Raw genomic sequence first — 14,802 nt, forward strand, 5'->3', positions numbered from 1 at the left:
ATTTTTGAAATACACGCATTCGTAACTGTCCTATTTCTAAATTAACTGAGCTTTAGTGATGTCAAACTTTGCTTTTTGAGACCCAAAATGATGCGTGATTTTACTAAACGATTGTAAGCATATTAATGGCAAATTTCGCAATCACAGTCAATTTTAATGGTGCCTTCTTTAAGTTCCAATTGAGTCTCAGAATTTTTTGTTTATGCTGTGCATTATGTCGGGAAAAATGAGAGCTTTTTCAAGGCGTGATAGCAAAATTTGCTATATTTTTTTACATGAAGTCTGCTCGGGGCTATAGTATTTTTTTTTTTGCTTTTCTAGATGGAAGTGTGAAACGAGTTGTATATACCGTATGTTAAAATATACATATGTGCGCTCATAAAAACTTCACTCACTAATAACAGTGAGTGACTTTTTATAAGCGCACATATACATTTTAATATACGGTATATGGCAACGATTTTGGAATCTGGTGAATCCGAGGAATAAGATTTTAGAATGTTTATCACTGAGTACAATTCAATAGATGTTATTACTTCATACACACTATTCGTAACCATAAGATAATTAATAGTGAAAGAGTCTATCGAAAGAACCTCTAAAGTAGCCTCCAAAACATTCCATAACATTTCACACGTATAAATAAATAAATAAAAAAAAACCGTGATTGCAGTAAAATATGTATAGCTAATTTCCACTATCTTCTGTTCTGACAGAGAAAGCAATACATTTGATTGTGTTTTCAATTTACCATTTTTTGAAGAAATTTTTTTTTCAAAAAAAACTATAAAAAACATTGAGAGATCAAAAAAGAAAAAAAAACGAAAATATACTTCGTTGTGAAACATGGGCTTTATGAGGGTAAACTTATAAATGCAGTCAACAAAAAAACGAACCATAACTAACTCTTACTCGTCCTTGTGCAATCACAACGTTTTCAAATACTTATGTGAATCACTCAAATCCCATTACGCATCCGTCGTAGCACTGGTTTAATCTGTAGGTAGCATGATACGAAATCTTTCAACCACTTCAGCAAAGATTTCACCTGAAGCATACCCGTCAATGATATTTTTGCTATCGGTTTTCCTCCTCGGAGGTGAAGTATAAGTGGCCATTCAGGTTCATTTCGCAGAATGCCAACGTATTCAAAAACCCTCTGTTTTGAGTCACAGCAAAACGAAAGAAATTACTCACCTATGGATCCTGCCCAGCCCATGTAAATAGCTCAACCCACGCAGCACACCATCACAGATAGCGGAAATTTCCTCCTCCTTCAAGGGGCGCTTGTGCACTTCGATTATGTCGGACGCGGATCCAACGCAATACTCCATCACCAGCCATGCGGTGTTCTCGTGCAGATAGCACCCCTTGTACTCGATCGTGTTGGGGTTGTTGAGCTGTCGTAGGAACCGGATCTCCTTCAGGATATCCTGCCACTTTTCCATGCTCTGCTTGCCCATGTAGGACATCTTCTTGATCGCCACAATCTCCCGGGTGAGATTGCACTTGGCGTAGTAGACCGCACCGAACGATCCATGGCCGATCTCGCGCAGATCCTCGAAAATCTTCTCCGGGTCATGCTTGTTAAATAGTTCGGCTATCTCGGGATCCTTTAAACTTCCCGGCCTCATTATAGGCATACCTTCGCTTCGTTTGATATGGCTCTCGCTGTTTCCCTCGGCTCTGACTCGGTCCCGTGAAGACACTCGGTCTCACAACAAATGGGAACGAACGAGATTGGAACAGGGAGGCGGCCCACAAGTGGAAAGCGCGCTTCCACCAAGGCAATACAATCACACGATTATCACACTCACGTCACGTTTTTTCCAAGATTATTACTGTTATTTCTATTATGGTTATTGTTACTTTGGATCGCCGTCGTCTTTTGCTCGCGGACGCGCTAAACGGGGTACTTCTGCTTTCACACTATCGCTCTCTACGCGATACTCCACAACACAATTCCCCTCTTCCTAACAAGACCCTCGGTATAATATACCTATTGATATTTTATTTTCGCGTTGATTTTTTTTTTTGTTTTCGACACTCTCATTCAGCACTCGCACGCCCGGGCCCCGATTGAATTACTAGATTGACTATCTCTTCTTCTGGGCTGGCTTTCGGCGGGCGGCTCAGCTCTTTTTACGCCGATTGCTCACCTAAATATGTTGTGTATAGTATAGATATTATTGTCATGTGTTTGCTAATTGATTAGACCACTCGGTGCCACACAAACACACTTCTAAACGCGCGCGGGAAGAGACTATTTGTGTTCTAGAACTGCCACCGCCACATAGTGGGACAACAATCCTCGAGGTGATAAACATGAACCGATGATGACGACGACGACGACCATGCACACTGTCGTTGTTGTTGTTGTGCTTTGCGGCCGAAGCTGTTGCTGCTTCTGATTCTGTGTCCGATTTGACTAGGCTGCTTCTTGTTCATAGAATAAGAAAATGCTGGACACCTTCGGCACATTTTCACTACGCATCTAGGACACTGGTGCGATTGGAACCGAACCCAATACTGTTCCTCCATATGAGACTAACGGAACGCGACATTCAGAAATCTGGAAAGGAAACAGCAAAAAATCATACATTAGTCGGGTGATTCGAAACAATAGATAGGCTTGTTTGAGCCATTGCTCATCGTTTTGGAGTTGCTGTTATGACGCCACATAATAACCGACACGATACAAGCAATCACTTGCCCTATTACGAGTGCATCGTCACTACCAAACCAACACTAAACTATTGCATGATGACGATAATGACGGCAAGGGCATAGGGGAAAAGTGAAAACATAAACAATATAGGAGTATCCGAGACATCAGCAACGTTGTGTGTAAGTATAACGTTAATGACTTATTAGTTGCTAGTTTCGGATTTAACGATTGTGTTTTGATTTTAAAATTGCGAAAGCAACATCAACGACAACGTATATGTCCGTCCTACGTTGTTGTTTGTTGGTTGACCCAGGGGAAAACGACCAAACGGCAATACCGATGACTGTTTGTCGAGTGGCGGTAGCTCCTAATTTCTGTATACGCGAAATGCAGCGAGCGGACGTTCGTTGCAGTTAAAGATGATACAGATCGCTAGATGATGGGGGTGAGATAGTTCTTTCTTTACGCTTTAATGCGTAGATAAAATTTAGTACCGATCTGTGGAATTTTCCTTGAGGACGGAAATTTCAAATGATTCATAACTTCCTCTGCAGCTTTCATTTGGAAGGTACCACTTTCTATCTTAACATTTAACATGTTTTCACTCAGTTTCCAAATAAACGTTATTCAAAATGGAAAATTTAAACCGAGAAATTCTGTTTTTCAAAACAAAAATGGAGAATGTAAATACTTTCTATCGGGAAAAGATCGTACCGCCGTTAAATATAAAACAAATGATACCAGAAATACAGAGAAACATAGAGAGAGAGAGACAGTCACAGACGTATGAAAGGCAGGGCAAACGAAAATAAACAGCCGGAATAGCCAAAAATTTAAACCCTTCCTTCATTCGTTGCACACGCGAAATTCAAACAACAACATAACGGTGTAGTCAGTCAGCAAGGCTGCTGGCTAGAGAGATGACCTTGGTATTTTTGGTCGAATCGAAAGGGAATGAACGAGGAGGGATTCATACCTTGCAGAAGCCAAAAGAAAAATTCTTTCACCCTCACGTTAAGGTGGTAAAAAAAGAGCACCCAGGACCATTGCCTGTATATTTTAGATCTATATTTTGAAGTCATTGGACATTTAAAATACTAATACAATGAAACTGGTACCTATAAAAGTGACTACAGATCATATCTTCGAAAATGTAGAACCCTTTTTAATCAAAAGGTGGAATGCCTTCACGGAAAATAATAAAAAGGTAAAATTTACCGAGATAGCAAGGTGAACGCTCGTGAAAGCCAAAAAGGTAACTTCTACCTCTTCGAGGTGAAACTCAGCGCGGTAAAATTTACCTGAATCGAGGTTGGAGAAAAGGTACAATTCACCGAGAAAAAAGGTGAATCCAAAAAAGGTAAATCTTACCTCGTAGCGAGGTGAAGTTGACCTGGATTGAGCTAAACAAATCGGTACAATTCATCTCGAAAAAAAGTAACTATTTGCCAAACCCGTTTATTGAGGTTAAGCTGTTTTGTCGTTCAGGAAGGAAGTTTTGCTTCGTACTTAATATGTGAAAATCGGCACAAAATGGTAAGTATTTTCTTGTATATCATTTATTTGTGATGGTTCTCGGTCAAAACTTTGCTTTTGTTTCAGACCGGCCCACAGAGCGAAGAAGGACATGAATGTGTTAACGCAATGCAGAAGTATTCAGCGGCCATGGTGGCTCGGGAGAACGCGAAAGCCGAATTGTCACGAGCCTGACAAAGAAAGGACTTGCCTCAACAATTTTTTAAAAACGGGGATTACATTCCAAATATTAATATAAGGTGAAAGTCCCAATTTATTTAAAATAAATATCAAATTTTGAATGAATTTTGTTTTATTTTTTTTATTGAGGAAACCAGTCAAACGAACTGACATTTACCTTTTAAACGGTATTGTTTACTATTATGCTAAATGAATGCGAAAAAGGTAAAATTTACCTTTTTGCTAGGTAGAATTTACCTTTTCGCTAGGTGAATGAAAAAAAGATAAAATTTACCTCGAAAGAAGGAACAAAGAAAAAAATCACCTCGCAAAAAGGTAAATTTTACCTTTTTTTTTATTTTCCATGTTGAATTGAGGAGAACAGGACATGGGGGTGAATCGGGACAAAAGTGAGACAATGTTTGTGATTAAATTTATGAAAAATTAAAAAAAAATATCTTTCTCCTTTCAGGACCAAAAGGTTCCTTGATATATTGCATTAAAGCAATTATTAATCGAATTTACATTATGTTGCTCGACTAGGCTTGTTTCGTACCACGTCAACTGTGGTTTGTGTGTACAGTGCAAAAAGTGCTGTGTAACGTCTGCAAATTCGGTGTACAGAGTACAACACTTTCACAGTGATTATGAAAAACAAAGCAAAACAATCAATTCAGCTGCTTCATTTTAACAAAACATTCTTTTTTATTAATATACACACCTATGAACTTTAAATCCTAGGTGGTTTTGTTTTTCTTAATTTAGTCAGATGTTTTTCCATATTTGAAAGTTATATTCCTAAAATAAAAACACAATTAGTAATAAAAAAAGCAGAAATTCTATAATAAAAGTAGAGAACTTTAAGGAGATCAGACACTTTTAAAATTTGCTTACATCAGCAAGTTATAAGCAAATCATGATAAGGTTTTTGGGATCGGGGTGCAGAAGATTAATGAAACTCTAGGCAACAGACAACAAATCTGTTGGATTTGTGTTTTTTTTTCAGATATAATTAGGAATTTCATAAGGTGAATTTTTTTGCTGCTTATTTCAACTCCTGGAAAAAATATATGTACTTATAAATATTTTTATTTGTGTTGAAAAATGTTGATGTTTTGAGGTGCTTAAGCATTATTTATTGCCGAAATTGGTGGATGATGTCTACTGGCCGCTGCAACAGCTGGAGCCGGTGCCAGAGCTGATTGGAAAAGACGATGAACCTTGTACTGAGAGCGTCGAGCGTCTACACATAACGGCCGATGAATCATACAAAAAGCTCAAGAAAAAGTACATTTCCAGGAACGTTGATCTTATCGATGAACTCGGGAACAAATTTGGGGTACGAATTGAAAGGGGCGAATAGGATTTGACCGGAGTAGGAGAACAGGAATCACCGGTTCAAAAATTGGAACGCCAGATCTTTGCTGGCTAACCAAGATGAGTTCTTTTTATTTTTGAAAACCCAAAACATACATATTGCTGCCATCACCGAAACTTTTTTAAAGCCGGACAATAACTTGAAAAGCAACGCTTTCTTTAAAATTTTGCGAAATGATCGACTTGATCGACAAGGTGGGGGTGTAGCTATACTGCCCCTATTCGCATATGAGTCCCATGTGCATTTCCATCGTTTTTGAGTTATCGATGGAGCACGCTTCTTTGTGCTCCAATTTACCTATAAAACAAGTTTTTGTTCGAAGTTTGTTCCCAAAATTTCGAAAAAAAAATATGACCCCTTATGTGTCCCATGTGAAAAATATTCGCATATGAGTCCCATGACCAAAATTCAGCGCCAGAGCTTACAATTGAAGGAAAGGATAGGCAGAAAATGAAGTAAATAAATAGTGTAATGCTTAAAACATTAATTTACATAAAAATTGAACGTATAGTAGCGAAATGATTCCGAAGAAATTTGGTTCTTAGTCACAAAAAAAACATTAATAAGTAACTGGTAACCAACATTATTTTTTCGACAAAAATCAACCGATGAACAACGCTCAATAGATCAAGATGGTTCCTTCGTGGGTAATTTCGACGATCTAATGTGTGATCGGGTGGGTGGTACTTGAAGTGTTGTTTCGGTAACAAAATAACAAACTTTTTTCAATATTTTTTTCTATATGTACATCAATATCAATACCACTGTTTTCGTTTATTACCTAGGAAGATGTTCCCGGAAGAAATCTCCTTCTTTGTCTTGAATCCAGCAGACTTTTGGACGGTGTTATCTACGTATCCATAACACACATTGAATTAAATGATGATGCTGTATGATAAATTCGCAGCAATTTCACACGAATGAAAACAAAGTTTTGGAAAAACACTGGAAAACACATCCCAATTGGCGAATAAACCTTGATTGAAATCAGTTTGGAATCAAGATCTTTCTATAACTTTCTTCTGTCATCAAAAAGAATGGTAAACAGATGAAAAAAATATATTAGAAAATTACTTGCCACTTGCCAATAACTTCAGCACCAGAGACTCATTTGCGAATAATCTTTGTTCGAGGGCTAAGAATATTCGCGTATGAGTCACATGAGTGTTTTATTGAAATTTCTCCGTAATTTTTAGTAAGTATTAGCGCAAAAGTAAACAGAAGTATTCTTTGAGGTGTTTTCTATCCGAACTATTGATAGGTTTTGCCAACAAATGATTTATACGACTGTTTTTATGAAAACAAGTTTCAAACTTAACAAGCGTTTTTCTCGGTTTGCGGTTTTTACACATGGGACTCGTGTGCGAATAGGGGCAGTATAGTCATCAATAGTCGTTTCTAATTTAGACTTCTTCCTTCTTTCAATACAAAAGTCTTAGAAACAATTGGAATTGAATTAGAAACGTCTATGGGGAAAATTATAATTATTGCCGCATATTTGCCTTTTCAATGTAGCGGTGAACAGAAAAATTTTTTGAAGGGAGATTTACAAAAACTCACCAGAAATAAATCTATTATTTTATTTTTTTATTTACATAGTATTCCGTCTCACGACATAACTTGACGAACATAATTCCTAAAATTCACACGGTCCATGGCAACCGTTCTCCAATTTCTCGGGCACCCCACGTTCGCCAGATCACGCTCCACTTGGTCTAACCACCTTGCTCGTTGCGCCCCCGCTCGTCTTGTTCCTACCGGATTCGTAGCGAACACCTGTTTTGCAGGACAGTCGTCCGGCATTCTCGCAACATGTCCCGCCCAGCGTATCCGGCCAGCTTTCACCACCTTCTGGATACTGGGTTCGCCGTAGAGTCGCGCGAGCTCGTGGTTCATCCTTCGTCTCCACACTCCGTTCTCCTGTACGCCGCCAAAGATGGTTCTTAACACTCGTCGCTCAAATACTCCGAGTGTACGCAGGTCCTCCTCGAGCAATATCCATGTCTTGTGCCCGTAGAGAACAACCGGTCTAATGAGCGTCGTATACAGGTTACACTTCGTGCGAGGGCTAAGTCTTCTCGACCGCAGTTGCTTGTGGAGTCCATAGTAGGCACGACTTCCGCTGATAATTCGCCTCCGGATCTCACGGCTGGTGTCATTGTCTGCGGTCACCAGTGAGCCGAGATAGACAAAGTCTTCGACTATCTCCAGCTCGTCGCCGTCGATCGTGACCTTGTTACTACTGGACAAGCGGTTTCGGTCGGTCTCGGATCCGCAGGCCAGCATGTACTTCGTCTTGGACGTATTAATCATCAACCCAATCCTTCCTGCTTCGCGTTTCAGTTTGCGATAGATGTCTTCCACCGCCGCAGATGATCTGCCGACTATATCAATGTCATCGGCAAAGCAGATAAGTTGACTGGATCTGTTGAAAATCGTGCCCCGCATTTCGCCCGCCGCTCGTCGAATAACACCTTCTAGCGCCACGTTGAACATCATGCAGGATAGACCATCACCTTGTCGAAGCCCCCTGCGCGATTCGAATGAACTCGACAATTCACCCGAAATCCGCACACAGCACTGCGTTCCATCCATCGTCGCCTTGATCAGTCTAACCAGCTTCCCGGAAAAGCCGTTCTCGTCCATGATTTTCCATAGCTCGTTACGGTCGATCGTGTCGTATGCGGCTTTGAAGTCGATGAATAGATGGTGCGTAGGGACTTGGTGTTCACGGCATTTTTGGAGGATTTGCCGTAATGTGAATATCTGGTCCGTCGTAGACCGTCCCTCCATGAAGCCGGCCTGATGACTTCCCACGAATCTGTTTGCTTGCGGCGTTAGGCGGCGGAGTAGGATTCGGGACAACACTTTATAGGCGGCATTGAGGATCACTGTCCTCGGTAGTTCTCACAGTTCAATTTGTCGCCCTTCTTGTAGATGGGGCATATTACCCCCTCCTTCCACTCCTCCGGTAGCTGTTCTATGTCCCAGATCCGCACTATCAACCGGTGTAGACAATCGGCCAACTTGTCCGGGCCCATTTTGATGAGTTCAGCTGCGATGCCATCCTTCCCAGCCGACTTGTTTCTATTCAGCTGGCGAATGGCTTCCTTAACTTCACTCATCGTTGGGAGTGGCTCCTCTTCGTCGTTGGCTACGCCAGCGATGTACCTTCCCCCACCGTCTTGATCTCCTGCATGTGCGCCGTTCAGGTGTTCATCGAAGTGCTGCTTCCACCTTTTGATAACCTCACGATTGTCCGTCAGGATACTCCCGTCCTTATCCCGGCACATTTCGGCTTGCGGCACGAAGCCTTTGCGGGATGCGTTGATTTTTTGATAGAACTTTCGTGTTTCTTGGGAACGATGTAGCTGCTCCAGCTCCTCGAGCTCCTCCTCCTCCAGGCGGCGCTTTTTCTCCTGGAAAATTCGGGCTCGCTGCCTCTTCCGCTGTCGGTGATTTTCCACATTTCGACGGGTGCCTCTTTGCACCACACCACTTTGCATTCTCTTCGTCCATCACCCTCCTACACTCCTCGTCGAACCAGTCGTTCCGTCGAGTTCGTTCCACATAACCGATGACGTTCTCCGCAGCACTGTTGATGGCTGTTTTGATGGTATCCCAACAGTCCTCGAGAGGGGCTTCGTCAAGCTCGCCCTCTGCCGGCAGCGCTGCTTCGACCGATTGCGCGTAGTCTGCCGCGACCTCAGGTTGCTTCAGTCGCGCGATATTTAACCGAGGCGGGCGCCGGTTTCGCGTGTTGTTTACTACGGAGAGTTTTGGGCGCATCTTCACCATCACCAGATAATGGTCCGACTCGATGTTGGCGCCCCGACAGGATCTGACGTCGATGATGTCCGAGAAGTGCCGGCTGTCGATCAAAACGTGGTCGATCTGTGATTGAGTTTGGTACGGTGATCTCCAGGTGTACTAGTGTGGGAGGCGGTGCTGGAAAAAAGTACTACGTACGGCCATTCGTTTGGAGGCGGCGAAGTCGATAAGTCTGAGGCCGTTTTCGTTGGTCAGCTGGTGCGCGCTGAACCTTCCAAATGTCGGTTTGAATTCCTCCTCCTGGCCGACCTGAGCATTGAAATCCCCGATGACGATCTTGATATCATGTTTTGGGCAACGGTCGTATTCACGCTCCAGCTGCGCGTAAAAGTCGTCTTTGTCGTCACCGGTACTTCCGAGGTGAGGGCTGTGCACGTTGATGATGCTGATGTTGAAGAACCGGCCCTTGATTCTCAACCGGCACATTCGTGAGTTGATCGGCCACCACCCGATCACGCGCTTTTGCATTTTTCCCATCACTATAAAAGCTGTTCCAAGCTCGTGTGTGTTGCCGCAGCTCTGGTAGATGGCACGACCATCTGGGTACGTTCGAACCGTGCAGCCCTTCCAGCATACCTCCTGCAGCGCTACGATGTCGAATTTGCGGCTCTTCAATTCGTTGGAGAGCACGTGGGTACTGCCCACAAAATTTAGAGATCGGCAGTTCCATGTTCCAAGTTTCCAATCGCTAGTCCCTTTTCGTCGCGTGGGTCTTTGCCAATTTCCATCCGAAATTTGTTGTTCGTTGTTCGTTGCTTATGTTTTTTTGTAGTCACAGGCTCGCAAGGCCCGCAGCTAACCCCACTATCTCGCAGGAGGACCGTCGTGATGTTGCTGTTTTGGGTCCCGAACACCACAAGGACGCTGTTGCACTCCGCACGCCGCCCCTGACATGGAGAACAGACGCCTACGAAATAAATCTAATTTTTTTTATTAATGCTAAACACCTATCTTGGAATAATATTTCATCAAACTCTAATGCGAATATTTTATTGAGACGGATTGCACACCGTGTGTGCAATGACTTTCCGAGGCTATAAGACCGACTGCACACCGTGTGTGCAATGGAAGTAGTTTTAACTTTTCCATGATTTTGAATCAACTAGTAGACCAATTTTCATTCCGTACCCTAGGCTTTAATGGGTAACGGCGACGGCATGCGTTACTGTGTTTATAGAAGTTGACGGTTTGGAAACAGACTCTAAACTACCATAAACCTGAAAGGGCGGTTGCACGTAGCCTTATTCGATATGAGATCATAGAAAATAAATTAAAAGGTGGTTCAATTTCGTATACTTTTTCTTTAATGATCCATGTTGATAAGGTGAATGGGAGTTGAAACACTTGCCCTCCCTTCCGTTGGACGACAAAAGCATTGCGCAGTGGAAATATCACAACTAGCCTTTTAAATGTTGATATTTCCACTTTTCCACCATGCGCAAGTTTGATTAGAATAGACGACAGTATTGTAAATGAATGATAACTGCCAAAATTAGATAGGATTTAATTGTACAAGAATTAGTTGGATATAAGGATGTTAACAATTGGCACATGGTTAGGTATCCAATGTTCAATGTGCTACTAGGCAAGGTAAAGTAATAGTATACTTCTGCTCTAGTAAGTGTACATTTGCGGTTTATGAATTTCGAAGACTTATTCTTAAATCAAGCATTTTACAAGAACTAGAGGCTAATTGGATCAATATGCTGTTTATACAGTTTCCTGTCAAGAATAATTCCTTTTCGTTTCAATACTTTTTGAAGATTTGTCTATTTTGTGATTAGGTGTGAAATTCAAATAATGAAGTAAAAGATAGTTGATAGTCCAGGAAAATAATATTAGAGATTTATAAATAGGAGTGCAATTTATTTCACCCGAAACAGATTGAGGAAAGTTGCTCTGAGAAGTTGTTAGTTCGAGATTTTAGAAGAACAGCATTGTACAAATTTTCTAAATGGAAAAAAAGTTGCGACTAGTTTATGTCAGTTTTTTTTTGTGTAATAAAACTGTTTAGATTTTGTTTCATACGACGTAATAAAAGCTCACGCGAGGTATTCTATGTTAATCATAATCATTTTTTCCACTATTTTCTTATGTTTTGATTTCGTTGAAAAACCCTGCTAACTCTAAGTCACATTTTGTTTGGAGTCGAAGGGGTTTACTTAATTTACCATCAACAGTTAATCATTTCATTGCGTTTAGTGATAATTCTAGTGGACAAAGTATTATCGCATTTTGTTATTTCTTCTATTCTAAACCCCAATGAGTGAATCACAAATTTCTGATTTCTGTGCATAAAGCTTAGCTGTTTTAGAAACGGGACACTTTCTTTTGTTGATAGCTCATTTACAAGTAATCAGACATTCAAAATTTTGATAGCATTTTGCTGCCTCTGAAAAGTTTTATCAGACCTATTTTTTCAAAATTTTAAATTGACGCGTTTTTGAGATATTTACGATTCAAGGTAGAAAGAAAAAATAAATTTGCAAAGTTTCCTTCAAAATCCATCATTATCAATCTAATATGTGTTGTGAGCCTACTTGGTTGAATAATACTACTGAATCAAAGCGATCGATTCAGCGATCGGTATACCGTGGTTGAATTAAAAAGAAACTTTCGATTGCTTTGATTCAATCATTATCAAATTGACTTGTCAGCTATCAATTTGATAATGATTGAATAATTCAGTTGAATATTCAAAAAAATATTGGTATAAGTGGTGGAAAAGTATGCAAACACTTTCAAAAATGTCCACTCAAATCAAACAATAAGGTGAAGCACATGATCGGCAACTACGGTTATGGGTCATCAGGGAAGTCAAGTCTCATACCAGAACTATTAATTTTCAATAAGCGAAAAACTAAGTGTAGATGCTGAAATATCCAAATCAAAATTTCCGATCACCCGAAAGTGTTGCCTTGTTATGAGTCATTCAAACCTAACCTCAAACAACAAGTTTTTGCTCGTTCCAAGGCTCGTAAGTTGTATAGCCGGTACCAAGGCTATGAGACGGATGACTTCTGATGGACGACAAAACTTATGAAAAACCATATTTCAAACAAATTCTAGCGTTTGAATCCTATAACATATCTACTAGTGGCAAGATCCCTTGCCGATTAAAGTATGTATTTATTTGTTGTTCTCTATTAAATATAATGATTTGCCAAAATTGCTGCTGTGGAAAAGTACAACAATTTTCAAAACGAAAACTTTGGTTTTCTCCAAGCCTAAAAAAAGTGATCTTGTATGAACCCTTCGCAACCTACAATCCATACTAACCGATTATACTTTAAGTTCAATCTCTTGATGGTTTTACTTCGTTATTGACAAACTTTTCTTCAAGAAATTCCATCAAAAACGCTTTTAACTGGCTCAAAAATAATCAAGTTTTGTTTATTTCGAAACAGTGGTATCCACAAAATTGCCCTTAGGCTGATGTCATGCTGAAACAACTAGCAACGCAACGCAACGCAACGTTCTAATAAGATTGCGTTGCAACGCATTGGTATGTCATGCTGGCGCGATCTGTCACTTTGAAATTCCCTACAAATCATCACTTCTCTACATCTGATAATGCTTTGAATCGTCTCCTTTCTTTCGGGAGCCATCAAAAACTCATCAAATCACGACCCGGATTGCAAGAATGCCGAAATTTGAACAGACAAAATTCCTTGTTTTTTTGCCGGAACTAAGAATTCATGAAAATTTTCTCGCCGATTAACTACGTGCTATTGTGCTTAAAACCCGGAATCACTGCTTCAAATCGAGAAAAAACAATATTCCTATTGGATTTCCTACTAGTCGCGCTACAAAACACATTGGCATCAGATTGGTCGCGCTATACAAAGCGACCCGTATGACTGGTCTGCGCGATTTCCATGGAGATCAAATGAGAGCTGGTTAGGCTGATGTCATGCTGAAGCAACTAGCAACGCAACGCAACGTTCCAATAAGATTGCGTTGCAACGCATTGGTATGTCATGCTGGCGCGACCTGTCACTTTGAAATTCCCTACAAATCATCACTTCTCTACATCTGATAATGCTTTGAATCGTCTCCTTTCTTTCGGGAGCCATCAAAAACTCATCAAATCACGACCCGGATTGCAAGAATGCCGAAATTTGAACAGACAAAATTCCTTGTTTTTTTGCCGGAACTAAGAATTCATGAACATTTTCTCGCCGATTAAGATATTTTTGAGTTTGTTATCACAAGTTCGGACAGATCTTCGTGCTATTGTGCTTAAAACCCGGAATCACTGCTTCAAATCGAGAAAAAACAATATTCCTATTGGATTTCCTACTAGTCGCGCTACAAAACACATTGGCATCAGATTGGTCGCGCTATACAAAGCGACCAGTATGACAGGTCTGCGCGATTTCCATGGAGATCAAATGAGAGCTGGTTAGTCGTGTGAACGTTGCGTTGTAGGTCGCGTTGCTAGTTGTTTCAGCATGACATCAGCCTTAGTCGTGTGAACGTTGCGTTGTAGGTCGCGTTGCTAGTTGTTTCAGCATGACAACAGCCTTAGTTTCTTTAAAAAGAGAAGTATTGGACCGAAAACTAGCAGAAATTGAAGAAGGATGATGCAGCCATCTAAAATACAGATTAGACAAAGTATAATTTGGAAGAGCTGATCAACTGAAAAAAGTGTGCGCTGAACGATGAGAGGTACCAAGAACAAAGTTAACATTTTTCCCACAAAAAACGACAACCAATATCTTTTTAAATTTTTTCATGAAGAACAATAAGATTACCTCCATTTCCTTCATAGAAAGTATTTCGATCAAACCAATGGTTTTTGAGATATACGGATTTGTAACCCCCATTTCTAAATGCACTAAGCTTTAATTATATGCAGTGTGTCACGTAGTCTTCCGAAAATCAATCATTTTCACCGAGTCATGCTTTACTACATTCAGAGCCAAAAAATCAAAGCAGTCAAATTTTCCTTCTTCAACCAAATCATACAAACAATCGTGCATGACAACGACGCTTCCGTATTTGAAACACTTTTGCGATACATGATGAGGTAAAAAAGGACGCAGACTATCAGCAACGAACGTCTATATGCTGATTTCTTTCCCTTGACGACGTTCAACCTTTAGGATCATAACTGATATGTATCAGTTCTGAGCGATCTATGTAGGCTATCAGATGATTTTTTATTTTTCGCTTTGCCTAGAAGGACAAAAACATGACTAGGTAACCGCAATGAACTGTCCAGCAT

General features: G+C 40.6%; 1 protein-coding gene across 2 annotated transcripts in view; it reads right to left on the reverse strand.

The window, feature by feature from the left end:
• The window catches only part of LOC129751693 (serine/threonine-protein kinase Tao), a 47,821-nt gene that overhangs the window by 17,344 nt on the left and 15,675 nt on the right, over nucleotides 1-14,802 (reverse strand). For both annotated transcript variants that reach the window (XM_055747355.1, XM_055747356.1), the window contains exon 2: nucleotides 1,198-2,572. In XM_055747355.1, the coding sequence (XP_055603330.1) occupies nucleotides 1,198-1,643 (446 nt within the window). In that variant the 5' untranslated portion in view covers nucleotides 1,644-2,572. The remainder of the gene's footprint in view (nucleotides 1-1,197; nucleotides 2,573-14,802) is intronic.

Source organism: Uranotaenia lowii, chromosome 3 (genome assembly GCF_029784155.1).
Source record: "Uranotaenia lowii strain MFRU-FL chromosome 3, ASM2978415v1, whole genome shotgun sequence".
NCBI classification, from domain to species: domain Eukaryota; kingdom Metazoa; phylum Arthropoda; class Insecta; order Diptera; family Culicidae; genus Uranotaenia; species Uranotaenia lowii.